Source organism: Gekko japonicus, unplaced genomic scaffold (assembly GCF_001447785.1).
Source record: "Gekko japonicus isolate JY-2015 unplaced genomic scaffold, Gekko_japonicus_V1.1 scaffold1103, whole genome shotgun sequence".
NCBI lineage: Eukaryota > Metazoa > Chordata > Lepidosauria > Squamata > Gekkonidae > Gekko > Gekko japonicus.
In genome coordinates, this window is record NW_015163121.1 from 39,211 (window position 1) to 55,886 (window position 16,676).

At 43.0% G+C, this 16,676-nt stretch overlaps 1 protein-coding gene across 1 annotated transcript in view; it reads left to right on the plus strand.

Annotated features, from left to right (window-relative positions):
• The first annotated feature begins 6,188 nt into the window (after window positions 1–6,188).
• Window positions 6,189–16,676, plus strand: part of KIF26B (kinesin family member 26B) — a 192,906-nt gene continuing 182,418 nt past the window's right edge. The window contains exon 1 of the mRNA XM_015406871.1: window positions 6,189–6,452. Coding sequence (XP_015262357.1) covers window positions 6,189–6,452 — 264 coding nt within the window. The remainder of the gene's footprint in view (window positions 6,453–16,676) is intronic.

A 16,676-nucleotide genomic window follows, 5' to 3' on the forward strand; every position in this document is an offset into this window, starting at 1 on the left:
GCTCCCCCCCCCTTTTAAAGACATTGGTGATTGCCAGGCTTTATAAGCAAAGTTTCATGTTATTCATCTTCCAGTCCAGTTGGATTAGTCTGGGAAACAGATTGCAAATTCACCCTTTCTAACCAGGGTAATGTGGGTAGCTATGTAATCTGACTCACTTGGGGTAGTTTTTTATCAGTTTTATGGAGTGGACTTTGCTGTGGCATATTTTGAACATCCCTTATACACATTTAGTCCGAAAAGTAGTTCCACAGCTATTTCTGGTCCAGAAGTTGATGCCGCCCTAGTGCTTTCATCAACCACTGGTCTTCTTACAAGTTTTGCAGGTTTTAGGGTCCAATAAGAACTGAGGTGGCTCAAGTGGTTAAGACGCTGAACTGCAGGCTGTGGAAGGTCGGTAGTTCAGCAGTTCGAGACCCGAGTGTGCCACATGACAGAGTGAGCTCCTGTCTCTAGTTCCAGCTCCTGCCAACCTAGCAGTTTGAAAGCAAGAAATTGCAAGTAACAGCGTTCCGTGCACCTTGGTGTTTAGTCATGCCAGCCACATGACCACGGAAATGTCTTTGGACAGCGCTGGCTCTTCGGCTTTGAAAAGGAGAAGAGCACCACAACCCTAGAGTCGGATTCGACTGGCTTTCGAGCAAGGGAACCTTTACCTTTACCTATGAACTCTGAGGGCCTGGAGCAGGTGGAATGTGTTGGGCAAGTTTGCCAGGACAGTGATTGTGGCTCTGTTCTGACAATGACTATTAAAACTAAGCATGTTGAAAAATTCTACATGATCTGAATTGCCAGGTGAATCTTACCTTAATCAAACTTTGTTGATTATACATGAGGTAATCTCCTGATTGGACTGCCTCAGTGTCCCCCCCCCCAATTCCTTTTCAGCATTGCTGAGTAGCAGCTGCTTGTGCTACAGGGCTAGGTCAAGTATTGTTAATGAGCAACCAGTAACAATCATACTCTGATAAGAGCACACAACTTGGCAGATACTAAGAGCACCACAGAAAGCTCAAATTAACATAGGGAGGCATTCCTAATATTTAAAAAGTTGCCTGGTTTTGTTATTAAACGTGCATAAAATACTAAAAACCCTACTATATTAAAATGCACTTCCAAGCATGCTGCATGTTTCATTTAATTGATCGTAGATAGTTTACTTAATAACTTAATAACCACAGATGAACTATTGCTGATTAGTTACCTATAGTTAAATTCACATGACTACATGAAAATTTAGGAGGACTCCACACTGAGTTTGCAGAATGCTGCCAAGAAGGTTCCTTTCAGGACCTTCTGATTGATTATTCTCAGCACATCTTAACAAATAATATTGTATGGTAGCTTTCTCTGAGGAAGACCTATGTTGAAATGGGTACTAGATACCTGTAGAGGATTTAGCAACGTTGGGAGTGTTTCCCACTGTATGTATTGGTGCTTTAATGTGAATGTGATGATATTATGCAGTAACTGGAATTGTGTATTTAAAATCTTCTGATTTATATTCCTGGCTATATGAGATGTATGCCACTAATAGTATATTTTTGTACAATTTGTAAATTGAGCACACTTTGTGAATATAGATTTAATAATGTATTAAACAGTGGGGTTTGTTTTTTGGTTTGCACATGTTTTACACTGTGTCCCTACGTTTAGACACATCTCATTGGGCAGAGCCGATACTAATAGTGCCATCCTATGCAGAATTAACACTAAGTCCACAAATCAATAGGGCCATCTTAACCAGAGTTTTTTTCCATGCATGGAAAATGGCAGATTTTACAGTTCTTCGAACAAGATGCCCCCAAGCCATCTTCTCTGCATAGTGGAAAAAGGCATGAATATGGCCACCAGTTTTCTGGAGCACCTTTTTAAAGAAACAGACTTAATATCTTGCAGTAGAAGTCCTTCCAGAGCATCCGTCTAGTGCTGTGTCCATCTGCCCTGCCAATCATGTTGCAGAGGAAAGGGAGCCTACCTATCCAAACCTAAGCAATGAAAAATGTGACAATACTGCAAATCATTAATTAATCTTCAAAAAGGTGGGAATCAGATAACTCACTGAGAGCAGTCAGAAAAGCCAACAAACCAATGGGGGGAAACCCACAATGAAAAATAAGAAACAAACTTCTCAGAAGCACAAAAAGAAAAAGAAATAAGGAAAAGCAGAAGATTAAAACAAACTAGATATTAAACTGCAAAGAACCCAAAACAATTAAAAGAATACCTTCCCTGAAACCCCGCCCAGCAAGCAAATGTGCCCCCCTTACTAATCGTCCCCCAGTGGAAAAGTTTATAGCAAGAAAGCCAGTGGTACTGGTTAAGAGAGTCAGGCTAGTGTCAGGAGACCCAGGGCTATTTCGCACTAGAGCTGCCTCGCAGCGCAGCCGCCGTTTGCCCCGACACTATTTGTCAATTTCACACCCGAGGCTGCATTTGACCCACGGCTTCTCCCGATTTCCTCCACAGTTTCGTGATCCTCAAAAACCAGGATCACGAAACTGCGGAGGAAATCGGGCGAAGCCGCGAGTCAAAATGCATCCCCGCAGCTTTGGGTGTGAAATTGACATGTTTGTGTCGGGGCAAACGGCGGCTGCGCCGTGAGGCAGCTCTAGTGCGAAATCGCCCCCAGTTTCACATCCTTACTGATGCCATGGAAGCTTGCTGGGTGACCTTGGACCAGTCACACTTTCTCAGCCTAACCTATCTCACAAGGTTGCTGTAAGAATAAAATGGAACACAGGAGAATAGTGTGAGCCACTTTGGGTCTCCACTGGGGAGAAAGAAGGGGTATGAGTTCCATAAATAAATAATAAAGGCTACCGAGTAGTAATAATACCTAATTGGATCAGTCTATTGAGAAGCACTGTCCGGGCAGAATCTGGCCAGCCAGGGTCTAGCGTAATCAAAGCAAGGGGTCTCTCCCAAGATGCAAGAACAGTGAGTGCAGCACACATGCAGTGCAGAGTAGCCAACGAAGTGGTCGGCTGCTGTTTAAATTTCCCTCCCGTTTGAGAAAGACTTTGATTGGCTAAGGCAACATGCCTGACGGGATGCAGGGCTAAGACTCACTGGGAGAAATGCAGTTTCCCAAGAAATGGGGAGAAACTTAAAAAACAAAAACCAACCAAAAAACAGGCAGACAGCTTCATTTAATTCCTGAAGACTAATTCACTTATGTTAAAAAATCTGGGAGTTGTTCCAGGAAGTCTTCGACCGCTTTGGATATAGCTGATACAATCCGATGCCGCATGTGTTGACGACTTTTAGGGCTGGCAGTATCCAACTGCACACCCCTACAGTGAGAAAGCAGATATTGTAAATGACACAGACTTTATCCAACTAGAAGAATTTATTTTATTCATAAAAATGTATAGCCCACCTTTCGGACCTCACAAGGGTCACCAAGGCAGCTAACTTTCCATATATTCAAGAAAGGGAAACCAATGTTTCAAAAAATCTGAATGGAACTCTGGATTCTCTGCCAAGGATATAACTTCTGATATTTTGTCCATGACCAGGTATTCCCATAACTTATTAAACCACATAACTGATTAGGGTTGTTTACTATTTTTCCAATGCCTAGCTACTAAAGTCTTGACTGACAACAACATATAAGAAATGAGATCTTTCCTGACAGCAGGAACGTCTATCCCCTCCCATAAATTAAGCATGAAAAGTTCTGGCCTCATACGGATATTGTGCCCAGTAATGTAATAAATCAGTTTAAGAATAGTGGTCCAATATTGCACCATAACAGTACTTTTTTTTAATGGTACTGGTACTGAATACCAGGACCTTTTTTCAGGGCTCTCTCAAAGCCTGAGTGGAGAATTGGTTGAAACTGGTGCAACTTTGTATATGACTACTGCTTGGAAGTTACTTTTAAAAATGCACTGCTTTGAAGTTACAGATTCAAAGGCTGAATGAAGAAATTGGGGAATTCCACAAAATCCAAATGTTGCAAATATAAATTTCATTTATAATCTGATGTGCACAGAGGTATGCAAGTAGGGTTGCCGGCCCCCAGGTATGGGCGGGGGTTCTTTCACTTTTGGGGGCTCTAATCTGTCCCCAGCCAGCTGGCCAGCGGGGAAGCCCCACCCCCAAGTGCAACTGCCCAGCCACCCCTCTCCCTCCCTTCCTGCCAGATTTAAAGGGCTTCTGCTGATTGGTGGGGACCACGTGGTCTGTCAATCAGCTGGAGAGCCCTTTAAATTTAGCAGGAGTAGGGAGAGGGGCAGCTGTGGGCCACACACTTGGCTCACAAAAATACCTTTTGAAGGATCTTTTTATAAGCCAAGCATGTGGCCGGCGACTGCCCCTCTCCCTCCCTCCTGCTAGATTTAAAGAGCCCTCCAACTGATCGACGGGCCACATGGTCCTTGCTGATCAGCTGAAGCCCTTTAAATCTGGCAGGAGGGGAGGGAGAGCGGTGGCTGGGTGGGTAGTTGTGCTTGGGGGTGGGCTTGGAGGCATCCCCGCCCACCCCTGAAATGCCCCCCAAATCCCCCTGCTGGACCAAGGAGGGGACCTGGCAACCCTATATTCAATTGAACTTCTGGAATATATTGATTTTGTTCCTTCTGAATTTTCTGTTTTGGGTTTTTTCTCTCCTATAGCTTCTAGAATTTCATGTTGGGAAACATATAACAGCTTTTGACTATAATCCAGTGGCACCTTGTATCTGAAGAAGTGTGCATGGACACAAAACTTATACCCAGAATAAAACTTTGTTGCTCTTAAAAATGCCACTGGACTCAAACTTTGTCCTGCTGCTTCAGGCCAACACAGCGACCCACCTGAATCTAGCTTTTGAATATGTTGTTAATATTTTCAATTTATGCCTCTTCATATAATTTGGTTACATGTAAGGATGTTTTGAACATCATAAGGCAGTTGTTTTTTTATTAGCACATTTTTATGATAAGGAATGAGGCACAGAATGAGCCAAGTTTAATTTTAATATAACCCTTTGAGATGTCCTGATAAGAATAGCACCACTGAATGTGTGAACATATAAAAATCCACTGCAGTAGGGGGTGAAAACCTGCTGTGACTTTCCCATGCTGGGCCAGTTCTCAGATGCCAAACTCTACAAGCAAAAGTGATAGCCAAATGATTTAAAGCAGAGCTACGGCAATAACCTACTCTTGAATACAGAAAGTTCTGTTTTAAAGTAGAAAAGTATTGCAAACATTAGTTCTCACGCAGGGCTCTTTTTGTAAAAAAAAGCCCAGCAGGAACTCATTAGCATAATAGGCCACACCCAACAGCAGGAACTCCTTTGCATGTTAGGCCATACAGCCCTAATGTAGCCAATCCTGAGTTTCTGCTGTTGGGTGTGGCCTATTATGCTAATGAGTTCCTGCTGGGCATGGCCAACTTGGGAGCCAGCCGGAACTCCGTTCCTGTGCGTTCCTGCCCAAAAATAGCCCTGGTTCTCAGTAGCTAGGTCAAAGTGTAGTTTGGTAGTTTGTTTATCAACTAACAGTACAACCCTAAACACAGTTATACCCTTCTAAGTCCATTGAAGTCAGTATGGGTTACACAAGTGTAACCGTTTAGGATTCCACTTTAAATTGCTAGTTTGCATGATGCTCTTATGGTGACAAATAGCATAGGTTGGATTGGTTGCTACATGTCAGGAAGTGGATTGAATTTTTTAAATGAGGTGTCAGATTTAAAACAGGTCTTGCCAGGCTCCTTATATGTTTGTTAATTTCATGTGGCCTTTTAATAATAGTAATAATAGGTATTCATTGGCTTCTTACATTCAAATGCTCAAAAGGTAATTTCTCAGCACCCAGTGACTTAAGGATGGTGAACATTTCTTTGTGAGGCAGAAGTCCCTTCATGGAACTGAATTGTCTCCCATAAATTGCTGTTTGTGCAGCTCATTAATTTGGTGATAAGCTGCAACGTGTTCTGTGTGCTAAGCCAAAGAAACGTATAGAAGAAAACAAGACTTAATTGGATTCTTGTTGAACTGTTTGTAGATTTAAAGAAATGCCAAGGCCTTATAGATCAGCAAAATTATCATCTCAAATTAATTGAGATGGGAAGCAGTTCTAAACAGGTCTACTGGGCAGTAATCTCCTTTTTATCCAGTGGGGCTTGCTCCCAGGGCAGTGTTCTTAGGATTGCAGCTAAGAATCAGACTAAAAGGTGTGGCTCTTTTGGTGCCCATGATCATATCTGAAGATGATATATTTTACAGGATTTTTTTTGAAGTCTTTATTTTCCTCTGGCTTTGTTTCTTCTACAGAGCTGCTCAGAAGTTGAACCTGTCTTCCAAAAAGAAGAAACACAGGCCGTCCACATCCTCTGTTTCTGAGTCACCTCTGTTTCCTACCAAGTTCAGCTCTATTCTACAGACTTCCCCTCCACCTGCTCCACCATGTTTGCTGAGGGCAGTCAACAAAGTGAAAGACACTCCAGGACTGGGCAAGGTAGGAATTAACCCCGCTGGTGGACCTCCTGATGGCACCTGGTATTTTTGGCCACGGTGTGACAGAGTGTTGGACTGGATGGGTAATTGGCCTGATCCAACATTGACTTATCTTATGTTCTTATGTTCTTGTTAGGAAAGGAAACTCTTTCCACACAGATCAAGGGAAGGAAAATGGGAGGAGCCTAAAGAAGCCAAGGTGGCTCTATAAACAGCTTTCTAATGATTTGAGCAATAAAAATATACATTTAGGCAGGGCTATTTTGGGGCAGGAACACACAGGAACGGAGTTCTGGCTGGCTCCTGAGTTGGCCACGCCCAGCAGGAGTTCATTAGCATAATAGGCCACACCCAACAGCATAAACTCATTAGGATTGGCTACATTATGTCCGATCCCCACAGCTGTCAACCAAATACACGTCTGTCGCAAAGTATTATTTTATTGAAGCCATGATGAAACAGGAACATGTTCACTGTTTGGAATAACTAGAACGGTCGGGGCAAAGGATAATAAAGCAGGTTCATAATGACAATAACCAATGGACTTGGTTCCTGCTCACGCAGGTGGGCTTTCATATTTGCGCCCGGAGCCTGAGAATCAACGGTTCCTAAAAGATAAACAATTAAGCTCTTCTCACACTCTAACTCATTATAGACTAAGCAAAGCCGACTCTTCCCCGCACCTGTGACCTTGCTGATTACCATAGTTCAAAGCTGTACTAGCGTTCATAGAAAGGAATGCATGAGACAAGCAAACGTGCGCTTCATCATAACAGCAAGCATGCGCAGTTGGGTATCGCTAGGAGAGGGGGGGGAAACAACACATGTGAAGCTCATACATTACACAGAGTTCTTTGGCAGCTAGCTGACACATTAGGGGTGTGTGGTCTAACATGCAAAGAAGTTTCTGCTACAAAAAAAGCCCAGGGTTTTGACAACAAACAAAGTAAACAGAATAAGAAGCAAAAGGTGAGTGTGGTAACATGGGGTGTGCCCTAATATGCTAATGAGCAGTGATGTCAGGGGTGTGGCTTAACATGCTAATGAGTTTTTGCTGTTGGGTGTGGCCTATTATGCTAATGAGTTCCTGCTGGGCTTTTTCTACAAAAAGAGCCCTGCATTTAGGAAATGGAGGGAAGGCCTTTTAACCAAGGATGAACACAAACAAATAACCAGTGCTTGTAGAGAGAGAGTTAGGAAAGTTAAAGCTCAGTATGAGCTTAGGCTGGCAAGAGATGCTAAACACAACAAAAAAGGGTTTTTATGTTCAAAGTAAGAAAAAGAGCAAGGACATGGTAGGCCCATTGTGGGGATAGGAAAGTGAAATTGTAACAGGTGATGAAGAGAGGGCAGTACTGTTCAATTCCTACTTTTTCTCAGTCTTCTCTTGCAAGGGAGAGGGTGCTCAACATGGCAAAAACAAAACACATGATGAGGGAAAGAAGTTGCAGCCTAGGATTGGCATAGGGGTAGTACATAAACCCCTAGTTTCTTTAAATGAAACTAAGTCCTCAGGGCCAGATGAACTGCATCCAAGTGTACTAAAAGAACTTGCAGATGTAATTTCTGAGGCTCTGTCCATTAATTTTGAGAATTTTTGGAAATTTTGGTGCTAGAAAACTAGAGGCAGACAAATGTTGTCCCCATCTTCAAGAAGGGGGAACAGCAGGATCCGAGTAACTACCGATCCATCAGCTTGATGCGGGGGGGGGGAGTATTTGTGAATTTCCTGCACTGTGCAGGGGGCTGAACTAGATGACCCTGGAGATCTCTTCCACCTCTATGATTCTATGAAGGGCTACTTCACAAGTTATACAGCAAAAATCTGTGCTGTGGCTGTGCCACTTACAAACATATAAAATGGAGCAGCAATACTCTTTCCTAGAAGCCCTTGTACATAGAGGGGGGTAGGGAGCTGTTCCTGTTGGCAACAGAGGATAGGGTTTAATTTAAGGGTGGGATATTAGGAAAAACCTTTTACATTAAGAGGAATCAGCTGCCTAGGGAGGTGGTGAGCTCCCCCTCACTGGCAGTCTTTAAGCAACATCTGGACAAACACTTGGCAGGGATACTCTAGGCTGATCCTGCATTGAGCGGGGGTTGGACTAGATGGCCTTCCAACTCTATGATTCTGTGATTCTGTATACTGGGGAGCTCCAGTTTTCTTGGTACTTCAACACTTGTTTTGTGAAAAATGCACCTTCTGTTAACACTTTACATATTTATTCTGGAAATACCATTATAACACTAGTATAGCTGCTGCAAGCATGATTTGTACATAAAATGAGAAGAAACACTGACAGTGTGTTTCGGCAGATATTCCAGAGTACCTTGGGGAACAGTGTTCTTTTGAGAACAAATGCAGCTTCATACATTCAAGAACATTTTAAGACAATTGTCTAAAATAACAGTGTGAATTAATAATCTCCTACATAGATAGCAAAATATTTTGACCACTATTTTGATGGAAGTGACACATATCCTGACCAATGGAATCTTTGACACCAGAATAATTAGAAGAATTGGTACGGCTACTATCTATGGCCTACTATACAAACTTGTAGCAATTGCAAAAGCATATCAGAAAACAACACCTGGTCATGTGTGTGTGTGTGTATATAAAGAAATTTTATGTGTGTATTTCTAGATGTGTGTCAATGTAATATAAAGAATATTGACCACTGAGGAAAACCCGAAGGGTCCTTAGGTAAAAAGGTTTTACCCATCTATTGTATTTGCATAATAACTAACTTGGTTGTATAAGTCTTTTAAGTCTGAGACTTAGACTAATTCTTTTTAGCGCAGTATGTTTTAGCTATGTGTACACCCTAATAAACTTTTGTATTTTTATATAATATAGTTGTTAGCTTGAACCTCTTAGTTCGCAGCTGATTTTGGGTTGAGTCCCCCCCCCTTTTTCAGTTTCTGTCAGCTTACATCATTCTCCTCTCCCCCTTTTGACTTGCACGACAACCCTGTGAGGTAGGTTAGGCTGAAAGTCTGTGACTGGTCCAAAATCACCCACAGCTTCTACAGCAAGAACCTGGATCTAACAAACCCTGCTCTGAAGCACTGACTGCTACGCCTAGGGCAGCCAACCTCCAGGTGGAGCCTGAAGATAACCAGATATCACAACTGAACTCCAGACAACAGATCTCTCTCCCCCCCCCAGATAAAATAATTGCTTTGGAAGGTGGGCTGTATGGCATTCTGTTCAGCTGAGGCCTCTCCCCTCCCCAAACCCTGGCTTCCATAGACTCTACCAGAAAATATCTAGGAATCTCCCTACCTGGAGCTGGCAACCCTCGTCAGGACTGGCCCCAATGAGTTCCTCACAAAGGCCTGCAAAGGGTTTCCTTCCTTTGTCTGAACCAAGCTTGGTTGCCTACCGTGATGAAATGGGCTCCAGTTTACAACTCAGCTGTTTGCCTCCCAACCTTGTCCTGTGGGCGTATCTCACTCCTTAAATTCGCTGCCATCACTCATGGAATTGTCACTGCCTTTTTAGAGGGACAGTGAGACCCCTCTGGCCGAATCTCCCTATTTGGAGATGGAATCCCCAATCTTTGGGGGATTCCTGGAAAGTTGGCAACTCAGGGGTCTGGCCTTTCCTTGCTCCCCTGGGCTATCCCCTCCCTTTGGTACTGTACAGAGCAGGGGAGACTATGTGGTCAGAGCACAACACAGATTATTAGCCCAAATTAAAGAATGTATTTAACTATTTACATAGTTATGGAGCACACACACACTCTAGGAGTAACCACACACTATGAACCAACAGGGCATAAATCAACAGGGGTTAAATGCAGTCCTCTTTCCCGACACACAATAGTCTCTACCTCTGGAGGTTGTGGGCTCACCTGTACTTCACCCTCTCTCTCTTGCCCAAGAGAGCAGGGAAACTTCCATTCATTCCCCAGTCCAACCAACTGTGGAGTGGCTGAATTTCTGCTCCTCCCAGGGACGAAGACTGCCTTGGGACAGTCCTTGTTAACAGCTACTGAGGGAACAGTTAGTCCCACATGGGAGGCAAGCAGGAGAAGCATCTTCATCAAGAGAGAAAGCCATTTTCCAGTAATTCTGACAGGCACAGTGGCTGAAGGGGGAGTGGGCAGGGAAGAGGAGCAGACCCAGCACCCAGCCAATGGAACGCGAGTACTGTTGAGTGGTGGCTGACGGGCCAGTGACTGAGGGAGCGCATGGAATGTAGCCACTCCAAAACAGAATTATTATAGAGAGATATTTATGGGGGAATTTTTTCTTTATGTGAGTGGCAAGAACAACATTTTTGACACCTTATTTATTTATTTCTGCACAGAAGTGCTTTCCCTAATATCTGATTTTGTTGTCTTGGAAAGCTGCCACCCTCCACCCTCCTTCCTATTGCCCAGAAAACCTGTAAAATTGGAGCAAAACAGGCCTGGAAGCCTTAAAATGCCAGCCCCAAGTATTTTCAGATATTCTTGAGTATTTCCAGAATTTTTCAGGAATTGATATCCAGTATTCCTGAGATTCCAAAATATCACCACCTGGATATCTGTCTGTCTGTCTGTCTGTCTGTCTGTCTGTCTGTCTGTCTATCTATCTATCTTGGATCCTGGATTGGATGGATCGCATAACATACTGGATTAGCTGTGGACTGTAGGAAGTTCTTACCTCAGTAAACTGCGTTCCCCCACAAACTCTCCCCCTAGTTGCTTTTATCAATAATGCTGTGAAATATCTCTTAGAAGCCCAGCTGGGGGGATAGCATTTGGGGGGAGGGGGCTTCAATTGGAAACAGGTGGACAAATATACACACTCTCACACCCACTGCTTTTCCACTGCAAATTGTGTGCATGTGTATACATACATGCCTCTTTGCAGGTATTTGGTTACAATGCAGATTTCCAGTCTTGGGTCTGCTTCACAATGTCTAGAGCCCTCAGTGCAATAAGCTATATAGTGTGGTTCATTTTCATATGCCATTAAAGTCAGAACTGAATCAAGTCACTGGAGAGCACAGAAGGTTAATGCAATTCACCTTTTTCTATTGCCAAACCCATATAGCTACCAAGGAGAATATGCTTAGTCATTAATTTTAGGATGCACGTTTATTCTTTCCATCCTGAATACTTGCCACATATGCTCGGGAAAGAATATGTTTAGAGTAGTTTAAACGTTTTCCTCAGTTTTTTCACAAGGGTCTTATTGCAAGTCCCTGGTGCATATAATTTAAGAATGCCTCTTGTATTTCTCTGGTAAGTTACCCTGCAATTATGACCTAAATCCCATAGATGTTCATTGAAGTGTTCCTATCCATTTGCATGGTACTCACCTGCTGATTGCTCCCCAGATCTGATAATCAGAGGTATCCTGCCTTTGAATCTGGATGCTCAGTTTGGCTGTCATGGCTATGGCTAGTTACAGATCTTTCTTCCACAAGCCTGTACAACCCTCTGTTGAATCCGACTGAGCCAGTGGCCAGCACCACATCTTGTGGCAGTGAGTTCCACAAGTCAACTGTCTGTTGGGTTACTCCAAGTTTTATTACTATAGGTGATAAAGAAGTATCTCTTTATCTTTCTGTACATTACCCATATTTCTATAGAACTGTTCACCCCTCGACTGCCTTTTTTCCATACTAAAAAGCCCCAGATGCTTTAGCCTTGCCTGATAGGGCAGGAACACCAACTCTGCGATCACTTCATTGCCCTATTCTGTACTTTTCCCAGCACTTCAGTATCCTTTTTGAAAGATGACAACCAGAATTGTATGCGGTGTTCAAATTTAACTGAACCAGGGGCTTGCAATAAGCTATCACTGAAGTGGCTGCCTTGACTTCACTTCTTAACCATGATGGTCTCTTCTTGGCATTGCTTCTTTCCTTTCTAGTCAGTGACATGTGCCCTAACTCTGCTTCTGCTGTTGTAATTTTAAATAAACTCCTTGTATTCTGAAGGGATTTGACCCTTCTGACTCTTCCTTTCATTTTTCCTTTACATAACCCTAACATTTTAGGGGTAGGGTGGGATATAAACTGAATGAAATAAATAACAATTGCTTCTTTTAAAGTTAAAAGTGGTTGTTTCAGACTTTCTAGCGAACTTGCTACTCATGTTTATGTTGAACACGCTACAAAAGTACAATAGATGAAATGCATGATAAATTTAAAAAGGCAAGGACATTCAAGAAACAAAGAAGATATATATGACTACAAAAATATTATGGGATACACAAACAAAAGGTAAATGAATAAAGGGTATACCTAAAAATATACCTAGAGCCCATTACTCATTCTTAAAAAGGACATGGTGGACAGTGGACAGATTGACCATCATGCATTGCAAAGACGATGACAAGCCTCCTTAGCTAAAACAATGCTTCCAAGTCCCAAGGATTGAATAACCAAGCATTTCCATAGTTGCCTTTTGGAGCCTCAAGGGGCAGGAAACCAAGATAACAGGAAGACAGGACACTCAAAGACTCGTGGGCCATAAAGGCCGGTAAACCATACACAACAAACTGATCCTGCCTCCTTCCTGGACCTTTAGTAGGGATGCAGCCTCCAAGTGGGACCTCCAAGTGGAATTACAGTTTATCTCCAGACTACAGAGCCATAGTGTGGGTCCATTTGACTTTGGCAGCAGCATCAGTACGCTTGGAAATAAGGGAGGAGACCCTGCCCAGATAGTCTAACAGAAAAGTAAATCAATGAAAGTGTCTACTTGAATGTAAGACTGAATGTAAGATTCCTATATAAGATTTGTTCCTAAGGAAAGACCAGAGGTCTGAGACACTTAGATATCCAGGAGTGTTGACTGAAAGAGATACACAGATTGATTGTAATTAGAGCAGACTGCTGTTGTGAATCTGTACAAGGACACAAGACTGTTAGAAGTATATAGATTGCGAGAGACTGGAGCAGACTGCTATGTGAATTTTTATTGACCTTTGTATTTTTTATATGAAGAAATATGTTGTTTGTCTTTACCAGACACTAAATATGTTATGGCTTTAATATAGTCTCTTCTGTTGTTGTATTGTTCTGTGGGCATCTAGCACACGTCTGTATTTTTTCCATACCTGACTGTTTTGGGACTGCGTGTTATTTAGTTGCTGTAGATTTTCCGGGTTGTGTGGCCATGGTCTTGGCATTGTAGAACCTGACGTTCTGCCAGTAGCTGTGACTGGCATACTGGCGAAACGTCAGGTTCTACAATGCCAAGACCACGGCCACACAACCCGGAAAATCTACAGCAACTAATGAACTTCGGCCGTGAAAGCCTTCGACAACATATTGTGTGTTATTTCTTTGGATTATTTTACAGAGATTAGATGGATGCTTTGGAGGCTGGACTCTATGACATTGTACCAGCCTGAGGTCCCTGTCCTCCCTAGGCTCCATACCCATATCTCCAGGAGTTTCCCAACCTGGAGCTGGCAACCCCCACCCCACCCCGCTGGTGGACAGGGGGGACCAGGCAACCCTAACCTTTTCTAAGAGCCAAACTGCACATTGCGGTTTTTAGAGTCCAAATGGGCTTGAATTGGCACTGAAGGGGAGGGAGAACTCCTGCCCCCCCCCCCCCGGTTTTCCTCCACAAGAACTGCATTGGGGGAAGTTATCTCCCCAATTTTGCATGGAGTCTCTGTGCACGCGGAGCAGCAAAATCAGGGAAATAACTCCCTCCCAGCCAGTGTTCCCTCTAAGCTGAGTTACTGTGAGCTACCTCACAGGTTTTTAGCTTCCGGCGCACACATTTTTGTCTTAGATCAGGAAGGATGGCTCCAGAGCAAACTAATTTATGCAGTAGCCAAATTGCTTGCTCACAACTTTAATGTCAGTTGTTCACAAAGTAGGATTGTTGTTCACAAGACTCCACAGCTTAGAGGGAGCATTGTGTATGCAGGAAAGTGGCTAAAGAAAAATATTGTCTCGCTATTGAACGATACTTTTCATATGCTTACAACTACTTGAAGTTTGGTATGGCCCATTATTCTTTCACTGTTATCACCCTATAGTCTCAGGGAAAAATTCAGTTGCTGATGGACAACTACAGAGTCAGGGTCAGAAACACATATTGTTCAAGATAGCCAGAGAAAGTCCTTCAGGCTTCTCATGGCAGGGCTCCTCAGGATAACAAGTCCACATTAACAAAATCTAGAGGCACCTCCCTTTTAGTTGGCTCCAAGACTAAATGTTGAAGGCAAAGTCATTAATCATTTCTAGAATTTTTCTTTCTTTGACATGACTTGAGCAGATGCTTGCTCAAACAATATGAAGGTGGTTGAAGTCCTCTTTATTACAACATTGACTTCTTGAGCAGCCTCTCTGATTTCTTCCTCCATCCTTCAGGTACCCTCAGAAATCTGGGAAGTGGAGAACTGTGCACTCCAAACACTTAGTTGTTTTCCCAGCTTGTTATTTCCACCCACACTGATTCAGTGAAGATATGGGGTAAGAATATAAGAAAAGTCTTGCAGGATCAGGCCAATGGTCTATTTAGTCTAGCATCCTGTTCTACACAGTGGCCAACCAATTGCCCTAGAGGGCCAAGAAACAGGACATTAAGGCTTCCTCCTGATGTTGTTTCCCAGCTAGGGTTGTCAGCGGTAGCTGGCAATCTGGTGGGAGAGTTGGGGGGGGGCATAGACAATTCCATGGGGTGACACTGATGCACAATGTCAGTTCCAACAAAAAAAATGTAAGTGATGCCATTGCATTGGTCAATACTCTAGAATGCAACCCAGACAGCATAGTTTAACCAGAGAGTTTTGGGTGAATCCTACAGTGTCACCCAAGCACGATGACATCACTTCCATTTTTTTTGCCAGAAATTATGTTGCACATTAATAAGATGCTGATGTGCCCCTTCCAAATTTCCCCCTGTTGGCCTGTTAGGTGATGGTGGAAAGCAGGGGGCATGGCCAGGAGTTCTCCCACTATAGTGGGTGACCTGACCTCTACACCTGGCACAGATATTCAGAGGCCTACTTGGGGCCAAACTACACTTTTTGACGAACTTGCTTTCCTGGCAATCACATGGTAGTTGCTGGGAAAGGCATTTTTAAAATCCCCAGCAGCTAAATTGGGCTTGTGATGAAGGTACAGGGGGAGGAGGCGCTCATGGATCCCCCCCCCCATGTCATTTTTCTGAGTCGGAAAGGACAGGGAGGGAAGTAATTTGCCTATCTTTGGACCTGCGTATAGAGTAATGTGCACATGCAACTCCAGAGATGGGCAAATTGCTCCATTCCCTGGCCATTTTGACTCAGGGAAATGGCACAGCAGGGAGGCGGGGTCCCTTTTCCCCTGTAGCATTACCCTGAGCCCTATCAAGCTCCTGGGCACTTTAAAAATGTATTTTCCCGTGGTGTCTGTATGACTGCAGGGAAACTGATTTGGACCATCTTGTCAAAAAATGTAACATGTAGTTTGACCCTCAGTGGTAGATAAGTATGAGGACCAATAGAAAATGAAGAACAGTAATTCTTCAGTCAAAATATGAAGACTAATCATGGCATATTTTTATAAGCGTGGTTGATGCAGCATGGAAGAAATAATTTAATTCCTATTTAAATCTATGGGTCTTAAGCAAAGTTACAGTCTTAAATCCTGTGAATCTCATTGACACTTAAGTGTATGCTGCCTTTTCTCATGTTTGCATCCTTTGTTCTGTGGCATTCTACTTCAGAGCTATTTTTAAACATTTTCTTGTGCATTTTTCTTTTTCAAATAAAGGTCCTATTATTATATAGTACACTAAAACATAAGGATAAGTATGCATCTCCCTCCTTGCCTTTTCCTCAAGCCCTGTTTCATGTCACATTTGAAAGATGTCAATATGCTTTGATAGGCATCTAGAGGCATTAAGATTACTTAGTAGTTCAGTGATGAACACATGATAAAAAATATGAACTGACTCATCAGCAAAAGTCGCAGGTTGCCATTTGGTGTTTTTTCCCCTCCTGTGACTGCCTTCTCAGAAAAGATATTGACATTGCTTGGGATTTGGACTGAAGAATGCCTTTAATCTTTGTTCTGCCTAGACAATGTAATAAAGAAGGCTCTACAGTCTAACAAGATTGCTTTACTATTGCTTTACCTTAATTTCACTTTCACTTCTCTAACACTGTACCTCTGCTGCTTTAATGGACTTATGTCTACATCAAATGAAGCTACTGCAGCAGGGACTCATAATGAGAGAGTCGTGATGGGATCATGTGTCACGAGTCTTCTCTG